A 22,509-nucleotide genomic window follows, 5' to 3' on the forward strand; every position below is an offset into this window, starting at 1 on the left:
ACAACATCAGACATCTCAGTCCAGAAATGTGCAGTTCTAGGCACAGCCAAGATACTGCGCAGAACCCTCAAGCTCCCAGGCCTCTGGTAGAGGACCCGAGCTCAGAGGATGAAAGAGACCACCCACGGAGGATGAGAGGGGAATTTTTTATATATATAGTTGGAATAATGGTTAAATATGAAATTTTGCTCCATGCATCCACTCCAGCAGTTGATGGGCGAACGTCGGGGTCAGCCCTGGAAAGGTCACCAGTCCATCAATGGGCGACTTAGAAAAATACAGGACAGACAACCAACCACACAGTCCAGTACTTGATCCTTCAATCAACACTTGGTTATGACTGCAGCTGAGATAATGATGTAGGTTAGCACCTGTTCTGATTAACAACGACCGTCAATCTTTTTGCCGTGGAAACGCTGACCTATCAACAACACCTCAAAGTGAGCGGTTTTCGTGATATGCAGCGCTGTGAAAGCTTCGGCCATCCAGTCCACTCACAGAGATTACAAATTAACCTCAAACCTTTTTTTAAATTGTCTTTTTTTTTTCTTCTTATGTAAGAAGAAGGAAGTTCTCAAGTGTGACATGTGCCCTGTAGAAATTCACAGATTATCTTAGCATTTAAAGGTTGTAAAAGTTGCCCAGCAGAGGACATCCGCAGCTCCGCAGTTGCACATAAATATAGCCTCACTTAGAGAACATGCAGTCTTTTTACTGTTCTCAATGTGCTCAGAGTTTTGGTTAACCACAGGCTGACTCGAGAAAAGGGCTGGGTATGAGAAGCTGCTGTGAGTTTTCTAATGGAACCCGAAGTTGCTTTAGTTGTCATGTGAAACGGGACAGAAGAGAAAACATTTCTGCTCAGCAGCACGGGTCGTCGGTACAATGTTGAAATGTGGAAAAGTTGCCACATTAATGCAGGAAATCTCTTGGGGTTGTGTTGTAGACACGAAAGTGAACTTCCTATTTTAGCCCTGCTGGTATTTTGAGCTCTTAAGTAACACGTTCTCTGCAAGAAGGAAAGAGGAGTTCAAGAGAGAAAAAAACTGAAAAATGTGCAGAAATTTCTGAGGAAAAAAAGAAAGACATGTAAGTACAACTTGATTACTTGTATTTAATTATTTTTGAAAATTTGGATAGAATTCAAATAAACCAAAAACTTACACCTACGATTGTTCCCAGCCTGTAAAGTTTCTTTGCAGAGGTGTCAAACCGTTGCTCTGTGTGCATAAATAGGCTGAGCGTGCCGGTCATGGTGTTTGTGTGTTGGTGTCCAGGGCAGTGCATGCTCCTGTTAACGGGACGACAGCAATCCCGTGGCGAAGCAGCCGGCGGAGACTCTCGCCGCTGGAGAAGCTCAGGGGATGTCAGGACGCCTGGTGTCCCGGGGCCCCTTGGGGCAGAGAGGGGGCCCACGCTGCCATCCGTGGAGCACCAGCCGGGGTAAGAGAGGAATTACATGTTGAGTGACAACAAGGTCGTGATCAATAATTTGTTGAGAGCATAATTTCTATACTAGAATCCGACCACAGACCTACTTACTTTTTTGTGTTTTACTTTTTTATATGTATATAAATTCTGTTGTTGCCCATCTAAAAACAGACAATTATGCAAAAAAAAAAGACTTTTCAAGTTTCTACCTCAAAAGACATTTAAAAATAAATAGTGCTTAAATTTTTTAGTAGCCTTTTAGGTTTTATGTTAAAATGGAAACAAAATATGACAAACTCTTTAGAAATGTCCTCAACTGAGTAACTGAGTCTCAGATACGTCCAAATGTTAGAGAATTTAAAAACCTGTGTGACATGAATGGATGGATTCTATTTTTGTTGTTGCCGTCTTTCTCTAACACTACTTGCGATATTCATCTTCATTAAAATCGACAATCATTTGTAAGTTTCTGTTTTTAAACTTATCTTCAATTGGAAAAAGTTGAGGAGCCTTGTTGTCTAAAGGACAAGAAGTATGGCTCCTAAAATTTGAATATTGTAAAAAAAAAAAAAGTTCTGACTTTTGAAAATGAGTCTTATGTTATCGTTATACATATATTGAAATATTTCATCCTTTTCCATCCATCCATCCATTTTTTTACACCCTTGTCCCTTATTGGGGACGGGAGGGGTGCTGGTGCCCATCTCCAGCTAACGTTCCGGGCGAGAGGCGGGGTTCACCCTGGACAGGTCGCTAGTCTGTCGCAGTATTTCATCCTTTTATTTCTTGTAATTTTGATGGATAATAAAAGCCCAAAACTCTGAATAATACATAAGATCAGGCTTCTGAGAAGCTCATTTCTATGCATTAATTTCTTTTTTTTTTTTTTTTTTGTGTAAATTACTTCACCAGTGCGTCGTGACATGGAAGTGATCAGGTAACGGTGTTATGGTCATCTCCCCTGCTGCGTCTGGTGTTCCTTGTCTTCCTCTTGACAGCAGTTTGTAGATTTTCTATGGGGTTAAAGGTCAGGAAAGTTTACTGGTCCATCAAGCTCAGTACCACCACATTCACTGAAGCAGCTTTTGGTACCTTTGGCAGTGTGGGCAGCAGGTGCCAGGTCCTGCTGGAAAATTAAACCAGCATCTCCGTACAGCTTGTCGGCAGTGGCTTCATTTACTGTGGTCTTCAGAAAGCCCAGTGGAAACGACTGTTGAACCAACAGATGATTCCACCAAACCATCACCGACTGTGGAAACTTCACACTTCTGTGCCGCTCCGCTCTTCCTCCAGACAACTTGGACCTCGATTTCTAAATGCAGAGCTTATACGTTCATCTGAAAACTGGACTTTGGACCACTGAGCAACAGTCCAGTTCCTTTCCTCCTCAGCCCAGGTAAGATGTCTCTGATATTGAGTGGTTTGACATGTGGAATGCAACATTTGCAACCCATATGTAGGCTTCGTCTGTTCGTAATGCCTCTTGGTGCGCTGACTTCAGCCTCAGTCCACTTCTTGTGAAGCTGCTTGATGATCCTCTCAAAGCTGCAGCTACGCCAGCTGCCATTGCACCTTTTTCTTCTACACGTCTTCCTTCCACTCCACTTTCTAAGGAAGTGCTTGGATACAGCCCTGTGTGAACAAACAGCTTGATCAGCAATGACCTTTTGTGGCTTGTTCTGTTAATGGAGGGGGTCAATGACTGTCTGTTGGACAACTGACAAGTCAGCCGTCTTCCAAACTCTGTAAGCTACAATTTGCAATTTGTGGATTCACCAAATATAGTTTTTATTGATCTTTTATTGATCATCTGAGGCCTTAAATTTTGTTTTTAACAATCTGCAAGCCGTAATTATCAAAATTACAAGAAAGAAAACCTTGTCATATTTAACTCTGCTGGTCATATTATATAGGAACTTCACTTTTAGAAGCGAGTGACACCAAATTTTGAACTTTTTCACAATATTCCAATCTTTTGAGCTTTACTCTTCTATTATAGTGTTTGAACATTTACATTTTAAATTGTGTTTGGACTGCTGATATAAACTGCTGATATAGACATATCAGCAGTTTATTAATATGCAAAAAGACGTGAAACTAAGAATTCAAACCACATGTAGTTTGACAATGGAACTGAAAGCTGCAGAACAGTGATGGCATTTCATTTGCTCCTCCGAATTTGGGCATCGGTGCATCACAGTGTGGGTCCAATAACCCAACTAAGACATGAAAGTTCTCCCGGAAGCTCAGTCGAGCTTTAATTTACCACACTGAAAGTCAAGGTCTGTTTTTGTTTCTTCTTTTGCCAGACCAGTGGATTTCTAATCATCAGGACCCATTGTAAAGCATGTTTTATTTCTTTCCCTTCCTCCACATTCCTGACTTAAATAATTGGATGATTAACATGATTCTTTAACACCTAATGGTGTGTTAAAGAGGTAATTCATTCATTTGTTTCAGGTGTGCTGGTTCAGGAAAACCTGTAAAAAATGAAGGACAAAGCGCCTTGAGGACCAGGATGTAAAACTACTGGTTCTCAAGTCACAATGCCCTGAATTTCTTTTGCCGTTTCCCTGCTTGAATACATTTGATTTAAATGCTTGTGGTTAAGCAAAAGCCTGGCAACCAATAGTTAGCAGGTAAAAGCCTGTTAACCAGTCACCAATTAAAATCAGGCATGCTGAAGCAGGAAAACACGTTAAAACATGAAGGTCAGTTTGTCTTGATGACCAGGGCTGAAACACTCTGGTCTAGGTCGCCTGACCAGAGACTAAGTCAACAAGAAGACCAAACCAATTTCATGGCTGTAATAATATTATAGTGGTTGTGGCAAATATAAGAAAGTAGGTGTCCAATAAGTTAGCTCTCCATTTTTACATTATAAAACACTGAATGTTTCACCAAGTTGCAGTAAAGAAAGCAATGTGATTCTGACTTTCCTTGAGGAAAAAAATTGAGTCCAGCAGGTCTGAGATCCACACAGGATGGACTGAAAATGTATTCAAGACCAAGACTTTGAAAATGGGGTCTCAAGACCAAATCCACTCAAACTACGACATGGTAATGGGGGTTTTGTTTTACAGAAACATTACTCTATTACTTTGCTACCGATGATCCAACCGTTTATCATCTATAAACTTTTTGTGTTTAGATACGTTCTCTGTGAATCTTTACTAATCATCTAATTGTTTAATGTGAGAAATTAAGCTATTTCTCCTCCAAAAGGAGCCTGATGAAGCTACGCAGTTCATGTCGTCATCTCTCTGTTTCATATTTGCATGGATAAAATTATTATTCTGCTTAGTTTTATGAATATTTCAGCTCTTCTTAACATAAACCGATGTAAGAAGTTTCTAAAACAGAATATGTTTCTCCCTCAGTCCTCAGAATAATTTCTGATCACTTTGGGCATCCTGTTTCTTGGATCTTCTCATATTCATGCCCTTGTTGCTAAGTTTTGCATATCACCATCAACCTTTTGGTTCTTTTATGCAATCTAAGTCTTTTCTGAAAGTTGATATCTTGAATTAGCAGATAAAACACAAAAAAGTTTTGCTTTCAGCCAAAGGTTTTTTTATTTTGTGTGTGTGTGTCCTGTTCAGCACTTGCTCTCTCCGAGGCATCAGCAGTTCCCTTTTCTGTTTTACATCTGAAAATACAAAAAAAATGCATTTTAAGCTAAATGCAGAAGTACTGTTGAATAACACCGTGAGCGTATCAGGGAAATGACTTTACAAAATGGATGCACCAGCTGCGGAGAAGCTCTGTGAGTAGCAAAAGATGTTCGCTTTCTACAGGATGATCGTTTTAAATCGTACCATTCTGTTTATGCCAACTGGAAGCTTTGGGTTATTAACCCATGAAAGAGGAAGAAGGTTTTTTTTGGCACAGTTTTCCGGTGTGTTGTGGAGTTTGTGGTATGACATAGATGTAGAACAAAAAAAAAAAAATGACTCGGCGGTTGGGTTGTAGTGAATCACCTAAAAAAGTGGACGTCACTTGTCTCATTCTTTGTAGAGTGAGCTTGTCTTTATTTCTGAGCTCTCGGAGTCTGAAAGCCACATCTTGCATGTGTGTTTATAATTTTTTTCATCCTAATGTGTGGGAATACCTCTGAGCTGAGGTGACATTACTACATGAGTGAGCAGTTGCTCTGGACTCAAAGTGCTTTGTGTTACTCAAGTCCACTGTGACTCAACCAACCGCTTTCTCTCTGTTGCTGCTTCTGCTTCCAGGAAAACGCAAAGGTGATCTGACTGATAACAGCAGTCTCTAATAACAGCATCTCAGTTTTTTGTTTTTTTTTATCTTTTGGTAGAAACGTCGAAAATGCTTCTTGAGATGATGTAAAGAAACTTGTTTTAGATAAACGGTTAAAACTTTTGAGAGCTTCCTCTTTTTTTAAGCAATGCTCTGCAAGTATATACTGAGAACCTCTGCCTTCAGATTTCGATTTAAATGTTGCTGGATCCTGATTGGTTCATACAAGTGTGACATCACATTTTTGCTTTCACACATATGCGAGTAACCTGGAAGAGATAACAGGTTGCTGTGTGTCTATTACAAGGATAAACCAGTGGCATTGCTGTGTTAAAATTACTAAAACGGTCACATGAAGGTAATAAATGTTTATGGATGTTTTGCTTTTTTTTCCGAATAAATTAACCATTAACCATGATCCACAAAGTTAGTTTCTGAAAAACAGGATGCCATTCACAAGTTTATGAGAACAGAATTTAAAGGAAATACTTCCTAGACTTTGTGTCACAAGTGAATTTTTATTTATATCAGATGTAGTGGTGAGTTCAGATCATGGAGCTGTCACTGTAGATCAGAAAACCCGCTAAACATATTTAGTTCAATATATAATGAAGGAACAACGGTATGAAAACAGAGCCTTCAGCAGGAACGGTACAGTAATTGTACAATATTGAAGTTATCTTTAAATATTTTAATATTTATTAAAAGTTAACTATCACATGCTCACGTTATAACTCCGGCCTAAGAACTGAAGTTCTAACCTACAACATCGTGGGGTTAGAAGGGACCTAGATGTTGTAAATTTGATTTGTAACTTGAGACTTCACTCTGAACTGAGGCAAAGGTCTTGAGACTTGACTTGGACTTTTCCCTCAAATATTTGAGAGACTTGGACTTTTTTAAAAAATGACTTACAAATGTGTGTGTGTTTGGTCCTGAAACAAACCTTCCTCAAATGTTTTAATTAGCTTTTACCACAATCCTCTCCTGACTGTGGTTATTACTGTTGCTTGTGTACCTTTTTCTGACACGTTTTTTTATTCCAGATTCATCCAGATTCCATATCCACTCATTTCTAACAGTCTTCCCCTTGACCATAGAACATAACTAACATGTTTGTAAAAATCCATTTTTATTGTTCATACAAGACGAATGATTTTTGTTTTTAGGCCAACAGTCGAATAGCAGAACAGAATCTGCTTTGTTAGATCAATCTTGCTGCAAGATCTACCACGTAGAACTGCTGAGACAAACTGAGCTATGTCTGGGTCTCAAGCCCCTGATAGTAAACTTCACCACAGACAATATCTTAGCACATCAACGCTTAGAGAAATGTATTTGAGTCTTTGAGAGATCAGAACAGCACCATGTTGCTAAAAGATGAACTTCTGTAGCTGTCAAAAACCACACTTTGAAACTGTCAGAGTTTTATATCCACGCCTCGGTGTCTCTCTTCTTGTGGCCTGGTTGCCATGGAGTCCCGCTGCGAGGTTTGTGTGTGTTGGTGTTTCAGAGGAAACGTCTTACTTCTCAGCGGGCTTCAGTCGCACTTCATACAGCTAAACGAGCCACTTTGTGTTTCCCTGCAGAGCTTCCTGGTTGTGCGGGACTCTGTGACGTCTCAGCCCTGCCTACTGTGTGTGTCTGCAGGGGATCAGAATGGAGAAGTTCTCGATTATAATATGAACTGCAAGGAAACAGGTACGAAAACAATGGATACAAACATTTACCTGGGTGGAGCCGGGTCAACTGAGGTCCATTGAGTTTCACTTTTGACATCTCTTTACTGATTTGTTACTTCTGCTAAACATTGCAAACAAACACGTCAAAAAGTCAATATTATGATAAGGCCAATGACACCTTCAAATTTAAATATATCTACATATGTTCAAATATGCACCCAGTTATACTTGGTTACACGTTTCCCTTCAAATAATTTTTTCGTAGCCATCAAGAAGTTTTACATGTTATTCTTGAGGATATTAGACATCCCTTTTTTGACAAAGGTGGTAGATTTAATTTGAATTGGTTAGTTTCCTGACATGCACACTGCTGCTTTTAAACATATTTAGAAAAGTATCTGTACATTTGAGGTCAGGGCCTTCCAAAAGCTTCACATTAACCTGCTTTATTTATCAGTTTTGTGTGTTTAGGAGAATATTTCCTTTTTGACACCAAGTTGTGCTAAATTCAGTCATCTGTGTTGGTAAACAACCAGCCTCTTGTTCTATACTTTGCTTTGAGGCATGAACTCTGCTGAAGTTTAAAACTTTACCCAGTTGCTAACATTTGGCCGTGACATATGTAATGCACCAGTTCAACGTTATGAAGCTTACTGGAAATTGCCTGCAACCCTCCTCCGCTGTGAAGAAATGAGACCACTCTTAACGTTAATTTAATATTTGGAAGCGTGGCCAAATATTGCATTCACTTCCTCCGCTGCCTTTGCTAAAACTACAGGCAGACCACAAATCTAAAACAGTGCATAAAATTGATGTCATCGTTCACCACTTCTCCTTCTGCTCTCTGATTGGCCCGATAGAAAATCTACAGCAGGAATCCACTTCAATGAGAGAAATCACACGGACTAGTGAAGTGGAAGGCAATGGCCAGGCTAATATTTTGATGAGGTTGATGAATTTTAAGATTCCACCTACTACATGCAATAAACCAGAACTGTAGGCAGTGAAACCCAGGCCCAAAGCATTATATGCCACCACCATGTATGACAGTTTGTACTCTTAAGTTTTGAACGTACTTCACATTGACTGTCAAATATACATTTTGACAGTTTGCCAAAATATTATCCCACCATGACAACCAGCTATGCATAAACTGGGGTATCTTGTCTGCCAGTCTCTTAGTTCACGTTTGTGTTTTTTTGGCTTCACTACACTTATATCTCTTGTTTTTAGTTCACAATATACTTGAATCTTTTAGGGGTTTTTTTGTTTGCTTGCTTCTGATCATTTCCAAATCATCAGCCTTTAACTGGTGGCGACTGTTTCACTTAAATGTTCACACACGGTTGGGTATTCCAGCCGGAAAAAAAGATCCCAAATGGAGGAATTCAGGCTGACATTAACCTTTTGCAAAATCCTGATTAGTACGATTCCAGGTATTTTCTGTGTCTGTGCAAACTGTTAACTCATATTGTTTGAACTTGTGCACTTGCTGCTTGTTGTTTGATAAATGGAAGTTTTATTATATGATTTTTCTGCTCCAGAGAAATAGGTTTGAGATATGTGATAATAAAACACATGACACTGTTTCTCACTCAAAACTGCATCTGCTGTCCTGCTGAAATGTGCTTATCATAAACCGTCTTCTGTCAGGAAAACAGTGACAGTGAACTACTTCAGCAGTGACAGCAAATTTTCTACAGAAGTCCCCTTTATAAACTTCCTTATTTAAAGTGAAAACTGTTTCTCAGAATGTGCCTTACTTTAATTAAATGTGAAATGACACTGAGCTGCGCACTTGTTCTCTGTTTTTCTATGACAGCCTTCCAGCTCTCTGAGTCTCGTCTGTCTTTCTCTGATTTGCCTCAGCTGGTGCTCTTCTACTCTCTGACCAGGTAGGAACATACTTTACTGCTTTTACCATACTTACAGCTGTGAGCTGAACCTTTTTGTTATTTGACTATGAGATATAGAGAGAAATAAAGTCAAATGGAGATTTTAAAATTGTCTTAAAACCCTTTAGGATATACAAGTAATGGCAACTTTAAAGTCTTACCAAACCTCATAAGCAAATTTAAACATCGTGTTGTTACAATGCCTTCAAGAAGTATTCATACCACTTCAATTTTTACACATTTTATGTAGTGTGTTTTTCCTTTTTCTGTTTTTATATCTTATGTTCTTATCTTTGTGTGAATCTACATGCCTTGATTGCCATTTACTTTGCTGTTGCACTAAAATCTCCCCCCTGTGGGGCAATAAAGTATATAATCAATCCTATTCTGCTCTATTGCCAGTCATGGAACCTGTGGTCCTGATAAATTTATTGTTCAGAGCGGCATCTAAATTAATTAGCTGTGCCAAATGCATCTCTTGGCTGCTTCCTTGATCAATTCAATCAATTATCTTCTGTTCAGATATCTAACCTGCTGTTCTGTTTAGGTATCGGAGCATATGTTGATAAGTTTGCAGTCGCTCCTTCCTGCCTCCACTTTTGAATAATGGATTGAAGAATGCTGTGTTAGAAGTTTAAAAAAAATAATGTATTGTTTTATGACCTAAACCTAACCAGACCTTCCTCACTGACCACTCTGCACTCCTTGGTCTTTATGACATTGTTTGTTTTCTGATGTGACAAACCACAGAAGAGCTGGATTTTTTATTTATTTATTTTTTTATTAAACTACATTTCAGTGGACTCTTGGATAATTAGGAGGCCTGAAATCAGATTAATCAATACCCAATGTATTCTTGTTTTGGTTAAAAAAAAAAAAAACATGTATTATTTTCCTTTCACTTCACTGTTATGCCAAGCATTGTGTTGCTGTATCATATTGAATCTGTAAGTTGTGTGAAATTCTTTTAGAGCTCCTTTCCTGCATACTTTCGAGATGTATTACTAAGGGTTGTGAATATTTTTACACATCTCTCTCTGTCTGTGTCAGGGATGTGCTGGCTGTCTGCCTGTCCATCCCCCGTTGGATCTACAGTCCAACCGAGATGAATCAAGATCGTCTCTCTGAGCTTGAACCTAGTGAGTCCTTGGTTCCAGTCTCCTGCATGAAAAATACAAAACTACAGTACTTTTAAAACCATGTTGAGTAATGATTTCTGCTCTGCAGAAACGTGGTTGTTCACACCACCTGAACAACAAGCAGAAGAAATGCCCAACAAGGAGCCAAGCCATGTGATGTGCTCCATTCAGGTATGTTATTTTGTAAGCGTGAGCAAGCGTACCCGCCAAACGAACAATTTCCCTGTTTTTACCCGGTGAGGAAGTTCAAAGTCCTGTAATCCTCTCAAAAGCTGCATCAGCACAAAACAAAAGATTCACTGAGAAACTTAAAGAGGAACTTTGAAAGTTAAATTCATACTAAAAATAATTCACTTCCTAGAGATGTGGAATAGGATAGCTTGTAACATTAGTTAGCCATTTAGTAAAAATAGTTCCAAGCTGTTGCTTGTCAAGCTTGTGGGTAGTTCCACATTTTTTTCTCCAAGTAAACCAAAAAGAAACATTGGAAACAGAAATGTTGCCCTTTGTACAGTCTTTGCATGCCCTCAACGGGTCAAATTATAATTATTTTCTGAGATAATTAGAACATTTTTCAGACTGCCTTGCTTTTAGACCCTCTTCAAGCATTTGGCATCCTGTGGTGAGTGAATCGTCTATAAATCAAATAGGAGCGTCAGCATGGTGTGCCGTCAGACCAGCAGAGGTTTGTTAACAAATTGTGTTTTTTAAAAGCATTTTCTATGATGGAGAATTTGCTTACTTTGCATTATGTCTACATGGACTGGATTTCTGGAAAGTTTTAAAAGTTATTTATGTTGGAGCCCACTTCATGCAATACACACTATTACAACATTAGTAAAACTGTTTTACAATTGTATTTTTCTCCCATCCATCATGATTTGTCCTGCCTCTATCTCCATTTCATTTCAAATGTAAATATAAGAGATCCTATTGCTGAGTGGAAATGGCAAACAGTGTCAAATTTTAATCACACTTGCTTAAATTTTAGTGAAGTAAAGTTTGTGGGCTTAGTTGAGGATCGCACTATGTATGTTACAGTATCAGAAGAATAAAAAGGCAAAGCAGAAGGGATATTATTTACTCAAAGCATGCTAACTGAATGCTATTGAAATTAATTGTGAGCACAAGTGGAAATAAAATACAGGTCAATTGAAGACATCATTGCAGCTGCACAATGTAGCAAATAGAAATTGCCATAGCAAACAAAAAACATGGAATTTCAAATGACTGTTTGTATGCAGTATTTGTCTATAATGTTTCCAATGACATGCATTAAAAGTTTGCTTTGCAATAATATTATTGTGAGTTGAATTACCCTGATGGCCAACCCTGAGCTTAGAGATCAAGATGCTAAGTTCATTAATGTGATGACAGGAAAGACATAGTAAGGAAAAAGGGGTTAATTACAGTTGATACTATCATATCTAATGTTATTATAATATTGCGATTTGATGTTTTTATTTCGTTATTACTGTGCAGTGACAGATCTGAGCAGTTATGACGTAAACATTGTTTTTCTATTTGTGTCTGCTAGTGATTTACTGAAAAGGGTCTCCATTTCTGTGAAAACCATGTAATAAAAGGGTTTAGTGTTAATAATAATGCAATTGTTCTCCCTATGCCTTTTAAAATGCTTGATATTCTCTGATGTGGAGATTAATATATGAGACGGACCAGTCAATCTTTCCAATCTTATTTTCTGCTCATCTGCTTGTTGTTCTGAAGCTGACTTCCGCTAATGGCGCCCTGTGCATCATAAATCCCCTCTACATTCATGAACATGGAGATGACTGGTTGACTCACCGGCCAGCGACTTTACAGTTATCAAGTTTCAGACGAGAGCGACGCCTGAGCACCACCCGGACTTGGGTCGGGGCTGGGATTCAAAGCAAACGAGCCATCTCACTGGACCAGGAATCCAAGGCTGCCAGTACAGAGGGATCAGGTCAGAGTCAAATGCATCAACACACAAACATTAAGCAGGTGATTGATCTTTAATTTAAAAGAGTGTGTTTTTTTTTTTTTTCGTTGAGCAGGTCTGACCAGAGCCAGGTCCGCTGATTCCCCTCTCACCCCACAAACGCCAACAGGAGTGGTCCTCAGGAGGCCCAGCCGGGATTTGGCGTGTACCATCCCTCAAAGAGCGAGCACGGGGAGCCTTTCCACGCCCACCACACCAGGAACACCTGAGCAGCACCGCCACAGCAGCCCCGTGCCTCAGTCTCCACACAGGGTGTCCTGGATTGAAGATGGAGTTTGGTTGCCTCCACCCAGGCCTTCGTCTTTGCTCCAGCCCCCATCGCTGGAGCTCGACTCGCTGTCCATCAGCAGCATAGAGGAGGAGCAAGAGTGCCAAATAACAGGCCCGGGGCCCCTCCACCCTTCAGCGCACCGCTTGGCTGGTAAGGTCATCAACCGTCTGTCGGCTGTGGGCCAGGCGCTCGGTGGTCTGGTGTCTCAGAAGAAGAGGCTGACCAATCGGGTGGTGGAGATGAGCGAGAGGAAAGGAAACGCCTTTGGAGAGGCAGTTAAAGGATTTGTAGAGATGACCCTGAAGGGAGGTTCTGACCCCACTGGGCCTATGGGAGCAGAGTACCTACAGGAAGTGAGGTCATCACTCTCGTCGCTCAGGGAGATCCTGTTGGATTATCCAGACATTCATGCCATACTGGACAGCATCACTGACTTGAATGACTCTGAGATTGGTGAGAGACATCTAAAATTCTCAAATACCCTTTTGTTGCCAAGATGCATTTTGTTCTTGTGTATATTTCTCATCATTTGTCTTTGCATCCTTCTCTAGACTCTCTGGTAGAGCTCGCTCTTCACAAAGTGGCCTTGAAGCCCGTCTCCTCCCATCTCTACTCCTGCATCCACACCTCCAGGACCAACGACGGCAGTTTTCAGCGTCTCCAGGGAAACTTCCTGTTGCTAGAAAAGAACGGGGTTGAAGAACTTGGTGGATCAAAAGGAGTTGGAGTCCCTGATTCTGTCACATTGGAGCGAATACAGCAGAGATGGGCCAGTATGCATGAGGCCTACTCCCCAAACAAGAAGAACCAGATCCTCCTCAAGGTCTGCAAGAGCATTTACCACAGCATGAGCACTAATGCTACTTCTGCTGCAGGTAATGTATGTTTGTTAATGTCCCGGTACTGAGTGAGGATGGGCCGGTACCTGAAACTCTGCTCTACTGCAGGTGCGGTGTTTGGAGCGGATGATTTCCTGCCTTGTTTGACCTGGGTTATCCTCCGTAGCAACTTGGTCAGCTTACAGGTGGACACGGACTACATGATGGAGCTGCTGGACCCCACACAGCTACAGGGAGAAGGTGAAACCAATAAGTGCCGTATTTTCCGGACTATAAGTAGCTTAATTTTAAAAACTGTGTCAAGAAGATTTTAAAAAAATGTATAGGTTGCATTTATTTAAAAATTGTTAAACTTGACTGGGGCCTTTGATCTGGTGACACATTGTGTTCAGTTGCTGTTCAACAAAATCTCTGAAAACTTTGGTTTCACTGCAAAAGCACTTTTGTTGACATAAAGGACAGAGAAGCTGGTCAAAGTTGAAAAGACGTGAGATTCACTTTCCAGCAGGACCGAAAACATACCTAAGTATTTATTAGAATGGCCTATTCAAAGCCCAGATCAAAATCCAGTAGAGAATTTGTGTCAAGATTTAATAAAATAATGTCACCCCATCCAGTCTGATGGCGCTGTTTTCAAAAGAATAAATCCGTTTCCAGACGTCCAAGAGGCTTGCAGGTGGTTCCACAAAGCCTTCAAATAGCTAAGCACATATGTGCTCCACACTTTTCAGATTTTTGTTTGTAATGTCTGTTTCCACTTCACTATCACCGAAAACATACATAAGTATTTATTTGAATGGCCTATTCAAAGCCCAGATCAATTTCCAGTAGAGAATTTGTGTCAACATTTTTTCTAACAAAAAAAAAAAATTAAGTTTTTGGATTTAATAGTGAAATGTGCAAATCTCAGCACTTTTACAAGGAAATATTCACTGAAATACAAAACCACAGCTTCCATACTGTGTTGTCTAAGGTTTATCAGTGTTGGTAAGACTCTCTTTTTTATCTTCTTTACAGGTGGCTACTATCTTACAACTCTATACGCCTCTCTTTTCTACATCACTAGCTTCCAGCCGCGGCTGGCTGCCCGCCAGCTCAGTGTGGAGGCCCAACACTCTATCAACCAATGGCATCGCAGACGCACGCTCCACTGCAACAAGTCCCGCCGCAGCATGCACAGACGGACGATTCGCAGGCAGACAGCCAAACAGAACTTGGAGACAGAAACTGAGAGCAAGAGTGAAAGTGGGGGAGAAAATGAGTCTGAAAACGCTGATGTTTCAGAGCGGCACACAAAAACTAGCACGGATGCTGAGTGGAGAACAAGTGAGAACACAGAGTGTGAACAGGAACTAGGAGACCAGCCACAGACCACAGTGCAGTCAGACTTTCAACCTGCAATGCAGCAAGAGGTGATGACCAGCGAACAGGAAGACAAGCTGAGCGTTTGCATAGAAACAGAGGAGGCTAAGGATGATTCTGACGGAGAACTGAGAGAAGACCTGAGGTGACAGACTTCTCTGTCACACTAGGACAGTTCTTTTTCTTCTAAAAGATTTTGGTGGTTACAGGGTAATCAGAGAGAGGAAGACATGTGGCAAATGTCAGCAGACCGGGAATTGATCCTGTGACCACTGCCACAAGGACTAAAGCCTCATTTCGTGGGTCGTGCTTTGCCCCTGCGCCACCACAGCACCCTGCATTAGAACAGTTTGTCAAAGTCTTTCCCCCTGGGTCAAACAAACCCTTCCTAAACCCACATTAATCACCCCTCTAAAACAGCATCATCTGCATTTTTACATCAAGAAAGTCCCTGATGTAGGTCTTAGTTGAGGGTGTTCAGAGTGTTGCTTTCATGTTTGGACCTGCCTCTGTGCGTTTCCGCTCTGTGTATCGACTTTATCTTCCTGTTCAGATGGTGATTCTAATTTAACCTGTGTATGTGTTTGTATTAGACCTGGTGCACAATGCTTCTAGCTCTTTGAAACCGGACATCAGGTTAACGTCTCCTGAACTCTGAACACCGAGAAGCAGAGTCAACGAATGAGTCAGTGGTCTTAAATTAGAGTTTGTTAATCAATATAGCCTTTCTAAAAGTCTTAAGGTGAATTACCTTGCAAAATTGTTCATACCCCTTGAACTTTTTAACATTTTATGACTTTATAACAATGTATATGTCATACGTTGGCATGGCCTGGTCAGAGTTTAGATCTAAATTCAAATAAGAAGCGATGAAGAGCTGTTTTGGCAAAAATTCAAAAGAAATTGTACATATGCAAAGATGGTGACATCTTTTGTTGTTTTCAGACTGAAAATTTTGATTTCTCAGAAACAAAAGGAGAAAAAAAGATTTTAAACCAAATAAATACAGTTTGGTTAACATTACATGCTATTTTTGATATTTCTCAGGGGGACCACTGACAGATGACCTGAGATGGACTTATCTAATATGTCAGTTAAGCTTCTATCATTTTTAGTATACAAATGCATATAATATTAAATACATGTCTGTGATCAGATTAAAGTTATGCACTGATGTGCTGTTGCTATTTCCTTTCAAATAGGCAGCTGCTTCGAAGCATCACTAGCTTGTTTCTTTATCACTGTACCTCTACAAATTGTTGCCAGTGGGGGTTTGTTATAGGTCAGTAATATTTAACTGAGATTTCTATCTTCAAGATTATATCTGTGTAGCACACACAAGCTTTTATTTATCAGACAGCGATAATGTTCCATGGATGTGTAGCACTGCTTGCTTCTAAATAAAGATCGCTTCTCCTCGCCGCTAACCTGCCTGGCATCCAACAGCATCTTGATTTAAAAATCGGTTTGGTTTTCAGTTCCCTGCAGAAACCTTGAGCCAATCAAAAGTTAAAATGATTAAAAGAGGAACATTTTGCTAACTCAGTAATTCGACAAAAATGATTTCCACCTGCACCACTAGATGGCAGCATTACACCTTCAATAACATCACTGTTTAGAAGCACGGCTCATAGTTTATCTAAAAAACAAGCTTTAGGAGTTTGGGTCTATTCAGAATAGTAACTAATTGTAAAGCTTGATCTAGAAGCAACTACTCTAATTAAAGCTGGAACGTTGGTGAACTTTAAAAACAACCTGAAAATGGATACAGATAATTATGAGTGAGAACAAAAACACATCTTGAAAGGCTGCAATAAGTGTGAGAAAAAAATTTTGTGATTGCATTTGGCCTGTTGTTTAAAATAAATATTGTATGCATTTTTAGTTTGTAGAAACTCCATTATTATAGAGAGGAAATGTCAGCAGTAGTTTGAAATGTATGCGCTCCACCAGACAGCAAACTTTGTAAACCTTCTGATTTCTTTATTTTGTGTCACTCTTCTGTCCCTTGGACACAATTTTACCCCTTAGAAGACTGCCATGGAAATATGCTTTTCAAATATCTTTAATTAATTCATTAACTTTGGTATTCACCATGCTAAACCAACATAGTCATAAAATTTCAGAAATTGTAAAAACAAATTAACTGAATTACTTCCTCATGTTCTCCTGAGTCCTGCTAATGACCTGATTATTTGACTCAGGTGTGCTGAAGCAGAGACTCATCTAAAAGTTGTCCTTCAAGGACCAGAGTTGAAAGGTTTGGAGCTTATCCTGAAATGCAAAACACGAGGAGTATCTATATATAAACTACTGCACATAAATTTGAGAGTTTTAAAGCTAAGATGTTGCAGTAAAATGAAGTTGTAGTGAAGAAGAGGCTCAAAACATGTCAAGTTCCAAATGAGGAGGGAAAAATTATTAATCAAGCGCTCCCTCGTAAGTGTTTAAGGAGGTTAAAGCTGAAGGTTAATAGATGCTGTTGAGTTTGAAGCGCAAGCTAAAGTAGCTGCTTGAGCTGCAGTTTGTGACCTGAAAGTTGTGACACTTAAAACACAGATCCTGTTCAAGTGAAAGACAACTGAATAAGCTCCAAGATCTGCATATGTTAAAAGCTAAAAAGCTCTAAGGGCTTTTTCTGGCTGCATTTCTTCATATCGAATTATTGCATAGTTATTTTTTTATTGCCTTTTAATCAACAGCCTGTAAATTCAAGTGTTCCAGCACAGGCTAATGAATGCACATGCACTGAGAATACACACATGTCAATAGTTATCCAGGGGCCCTCTTATGTAAATGTACACACTCAAAGTCATGGACACACACATATGGAACTATCTCGCCTCTGCATCCTGAACGCCCGAGCCAATCAAATTTGCCTAATGAGACATCTGGCATTCTGCCTGCATGTGGATGCTGAGCCCAGAAACAGCTGGGTCGTCTCACACACACGCACACACACACACACACAGACGCATGCACACACTTCGGCCTAAATCTGAGGAAAATGCTGTGGTCCAGACTAAACTAGCCAGAACCCAATCTTACACTATGACTCTCCTCTGAAACGCACTTCTTTTACACATGTGATATATTATGCATACATGAGTCTGTTACACACTCAGCACGGCCATAAATTAGATATATGGCAGTGGTGACTGCTGGAGGAAAGGGTGCAGTGAGAAGAGAGGAGTGGATGTGAAGTAAGGAGGAGGGGGGGCAGATGGCTGTGGCCTGAGGCATTAGAGGTACTTGCAACTAAACATTGAGACTGCTGCAAACGCACACATATCTCATATATATATATATAGTTGATTTTATGTTTTTGAGTGTAAAACATGAGAAGAATTTGATACACAGCATACATCTTGATTGAGTTTTTGTTTAACACAACTCGGTGTAACTGCATCTAGTGAGAGCTAATTAAGTGAAACCTCCTTTATATGTTGCTGAGAGTTTCTGCTTTTTTTAAATGGCACAGAATCAAACACAGTCATCATAAAAATCGTTACCTATTCTTTCACATTTTTAACCTTAATACTGTCTATCTCTGTCGTTAGACATGTGCAATACTGCACAGTTTGTTATTGATCCAATATTATATAAATACAAGACCAGCTTCTCCAATACCAACACCTAGTAATATTTAAAGTTTATATATAATCAAACTTCTGACCTTCAGGTGTTTTTGTATCTAAAAGTCTGAGAGATATCATTTGTGAAACAATGAGAGGAACATCTAAAATCTGGTACTGCTTTAATTGTCGAATTGGATTGAAAATCAACATTTATTTTAACCTGAAAATCTCACGAAAATAATTTCAAATGCTCCTTATTATTTTTCTCAACAAAATCATTATCCTCGCATCAGGGATTCTCGATTCTCCCCATAAAACTGTAATCAATGCGCCTCTGGTGCTTCACTAAGCTTCTTTTGATCCAAAGTTTATTGAATATTTCTGTTTTAATCCAAATAAAGCCTCCTCCAGGTTTCAGCATGTCTTATTTCGTATTAGCTTTTTTAAATTGTGTTATTTTCCTGTTTGCAGCTCTTAAATCAGTCCAGGTGACAAACACACACACACACACACACACACACACACACACAGTTTGGTTGCATCTTTACCATCCTGCACTGCTTTGTTCTTATCTGCCACATGTTCCCTTCTCTACACGTTTGTGTCTTTGTCTTTCCGGCGGCCTTTCAGAGACTTTCACCATCCAGCAGCTTGCCTCTGTCACAGCTTGTCCGCACACAGACAATGAGGTTTTCCCCCTGTTGCTTTACTCCTTTCAGTCCTGCTGGAGCTTCGACATTCCCTCTAAAGTCATTCAGTTCCTCCCTGTTCTCTTCCTCCTTTCCCCACTGCATTCCTCTGTTTCTTTTTTTACTTTCTCCACCCCTCCCCTCTTCCTCACTCCCCCTCCTCCCTTTTCTCCCCCTTGTCTGAACTCTGACAGGTGTGTAATTGAATGATTAATGATCAGAAGAGTGACCCTCCTCCTACACACACACAGACAGACACACACGCACACACACACACAAACTGATCATGTTAAAATGTGATTTTACATATTTATATGCACACTCACACACACACAAACTCCCAGTTTCACACAGGTGAGCACATTTTCACATCTCACACATTCATATTCCCCGCAGCAGCCCGAATGGTCAAAACCAGTAGGAGTCTTCAAACAAAGTGAAACATTATCAGGACTGTTGCGATTCGCTGAAAGTGAAATATATGGAGACGTGTCGACACAGTGGCAGCGCTGCACTGTCTCCTCAAAATGACAATCATATGGTTTGCATTTTGCAGAGCTGTTTCCTTCAGAACTGGTGAAAAAGTGCGTCATGCTTCAGTGTCTTTTAGAAGTTGAGCTAAAAGCTCAGATGACTGAATTTGTAGAACTAGATCTTCAAAGAATACATCCGTCTCTCCAGGAAGTTAAGATGTTGCAAATCCCTTAATTGTCGGCAAATGCTGTCCAACTTGCAATTTTCACCAGTCATCCCAACTTTTTCTGCAAATCTAACCAATCACCTTAACGTTTTATACATTTTCTTGTTTTCTGACCAATCTCTGCAACTCAGCTGACTTTTGACCAGTCCAAAAACAACCAAAGTAAGCAAAAAGACCTCAAAAAGGTGACTACGGGTGAGTGAATAGGGTGAGTTCTTGACTTTGGGCTATCGCCCCACCCATTCCATATAATGGGTTTAATTTATAGTCAGTGAACAAGATGTCTTCATTTAGTGGAAAACAATAAAACATAAAATTCTAATAGGATTTCAATACAAAGGATTGAAAAAGAAATGAAATCAGACACAAATAATTATTTGTAATAGGTTATCACTCTGAGGTTTAGTTGGGGGTCATAATATCTCACATGAGATGATTACCCAAAAAATAGAGCTTATAGCCGCAATCAAGAAAAGCAGGATGCAATAAACCTCAGCTAATTATTTACAGAAACAATTATAATTAAGTATGATGATTTCATAAAATACTTAGCTAGCCATCAGAGTCCCAAACCATTAGAAATGTTTTTCCAGATTAAATTTCTTTCTTTCTCGTCTGTCATGCAAGAGGTGTCACTTTTAGCCTACTTCATGTTGTCCAACAGGTCCTTGTGGTTTGTTGATCCTCCAAGCCTATAGCATAACAGCCATAACTGGATTTGGTGTGTGAAATTAGACCAAAACGTCTGGCTCATCACATAAATTCTTGATTTACGAAGGTACATATGTGGTAATGACCTGGAACATTTGAGAGTGATTAAACAATTTAAAATAAGCGATATCTAGCCGTGATATAAAGTCAATGTTGGGAAATGAAAATCAATAGTCACTGTAGAGAATTTCTAATAAAAGTAGTTCATAATTAGCTATAATTTCTTTCCTGTTCTCGTCCGGGTAAAAATTTTAAATCACCTGTATTTGTTGTTTTGACTCTGCGACACTTTTACATCTGAATTAATGAAAGAAAAAAGACAAATTCTCTTGTTTGTCCCCAGCAAGCTTGGCAGCAAGCCGGAGTTCAGCCTGCAGCTCTCGGAGGTCACAGTGAAGCAAACACTCCTCTGCTTCACGTGACAGCGTGTTGGGAAACATGGCAGGGAAAACAGTCCGGCGAGGAGCTGGAGGAGTAAAAGTGAGGCCAGCGTGGTCGAGGACTGAGTGTGTAAGGGGACAAAGAAATGAAAAGTAGAGGGGCTCCTGGGTCAGGACCTGGTGCCAAGGAGAACAACCATTTCCTGTTGACCTCCCACTGAACTCTGGCCCCTGACCTGTCCCTCCTTCTCCAGGCTGATTGGGGGCAGGGAGGAGAGGGTGTGGTGTGCAGGGTTTGTTGTGTGGTTGCAGAGCTGTGGATGGATGAAGGAGGACGCATCAGTGGACCTCTGATGGAAGAAGAAAACTAGAATAGAAACACTGGGTGTATAATGGCGTGCTTGAGGAAGGAAGTGTAAAAACAAAAAATTCAGAGCTGGGTTCAGGATTGGGAATAATGATCTGAGAGCGACTCTGTGCTTTAAAGCGTTTGGAGAGATTTGGTCTCATGGCTGTGAAGATCCAGTGTGTGTGACAGATCGCTGCAGCTGCAGCCTGAGGCCTCCATCAGAGATAAAACAGATAGTTATGGAGCAGGGAGGGACATGACTTATGACTGCAGAAAAGGAGGAAGATCACACTATTTTTCAGGGAAAGATGCTTTTGAAGTGAATGGCTGAGATGTTTATCATGAATGTTTTAATATCTCAAGGGTGGAAAAAAGAAATCCCAGCCATGTGAAGGGCTGTAAATTCAGAGCAAACACAAACATGAAGTCTGTTTTATATTTTCAGGGTGTTAGATTTTTGTATTTATTTATTTTATTTTTTGCTTTAAGCATTTCTGCAACATTTCTTTCAGTTTTTAACACAAAGATCCACTCAGTTCATCATCAAAAATAACAGTCGCTTATTCTTCTGAGTTTATGGCAAAAACGTAATATACTCTCCATAAGAAGCTCTTAAAACCTTTTTTTCCTTATTAATACCATGATACTGTTTTATTTTTTTTGTCTTTAACTAAAAATTATGCCATAAGACAGCTTTACTGACATGCAGTCATATTCAAGAAATAAGAATATTATTTAAGAGTTTATTTAGTTTGGGTAACTCAATACAGAAATGTTTTTTTTACTGTTTAGTAGATTGCTTTTGAAAAGGTACTTTTAATCTAATAAGATGTTGCCTCATTAAAACACAGATTCTAATTAGCTAAATATGAATGTAGAAAGTGTCCATCAATTGCAAAATCTATTTAATCTCTGTTTGTTTTTTTTGTTTTGTTTTTTTTTTTGTTTTCTTGACTAATTAAATAAAATTACGACTAAAGATTGTATGCTAAGCTAAACAACACTTATTCTACTAAATATCACAGAATGGCTTCATTGAAAATATGTAAGCTCTCCAGTGTTTTTTTCCTCTTTACTTTTTCTAAACCAAGTAAAATGTCAACCTTTGTTTAATTAATTGTAATATTTCTGAATTAAAATGAGGTCATGCTGTTGCATGTTTTTTTTTTTTTTTTTTTTTTTTTTTTTTTGGTTGTTGACTTTTGTTGTTTCTGGCAAAAAATTTCCAAAGGGGGAAAA

The 22,509-nt window shown here is 39.5% G+C and overlaps 1 protein-coding gene across 2 annotated transcripts; it reads left to right on the forward strand.

Annotated features, from left to right (window-relative positions):
• Positions 1 to 178: 178 nt before the first annotated feature.
• rinl (Ras and Rab interactor-like) lies at positions 179 to 16,290 on the forward strand. 2 transcript variants are annotated; one of them, XM_015015991.1, is made up of 11 exons: positions 179 to 1,089; positions 1,278 to 1,443; positions 7,281 to 7,392; positions 9,196 to 9,268; positions 10,319 to 10,407; positions 10,496 to 10,578; positions 12,136 to 12,355; positions 12,447 to 13,115; positions 13,214 to 13,537; positions 13,610 to 13,741; positions 14,519 to 16,290. In XM_015015991.1, coding segments are annotated over exons 1-11 (2,364 nt in total). In that variant the 5' UTR covers positions 179 to 1,087; the 3' UTR covers positions 15,013 to 16,290. The 2 variants fall into 2 exon arrangements, with proteins under 2 accessions (XP_014871477.1, XP_014871485.1); XM_015015999.1 differs by lacking the exons at positions 179 to 1,089; positions 1,278 to 1,443 and adding an exon at positions 5,107 to 5,197.
• Positions 16,291 to 22,509: the final 6,219 nt, after the last annotated feature.

Source organism: Poecilia latipinna, unplaced genomic scaffold (genome assembly GCF_001443285.1).
Source record: "Poecilia latipinna isolate Pla-1442-1.1 unplaced genomic scaffold, P_latipinna-1.0 Scaffold72, whole genome shotgun sequence".
Lineage (NCBI taxonomy): Eukaryota > Metazoa > Chordata > Actinopteri > Cyprinodontiformes > Poeciliidae > Poecilia > Poecilia latipinna.

Bases quoted from the DNA above. Each gene is read 5' to 3' on its own strand.
- rinl (XM_015015991.1), top strand. The intron at 13,116-13,213 runs GTGAGAGACATC...ATCCTTCTCTAG, and splicing joins CTTGAATGACTCTGAGATTG to ACTCTCTGGTAGAGCTCGCT. The intron at 13,538-13,609 runs GTAATGTATGTT...GCTCTACTGCAG, and splicing joins TAATGCTACTTCTGCTGCAG to GTGCGGTGTTTGGAGCGGAT.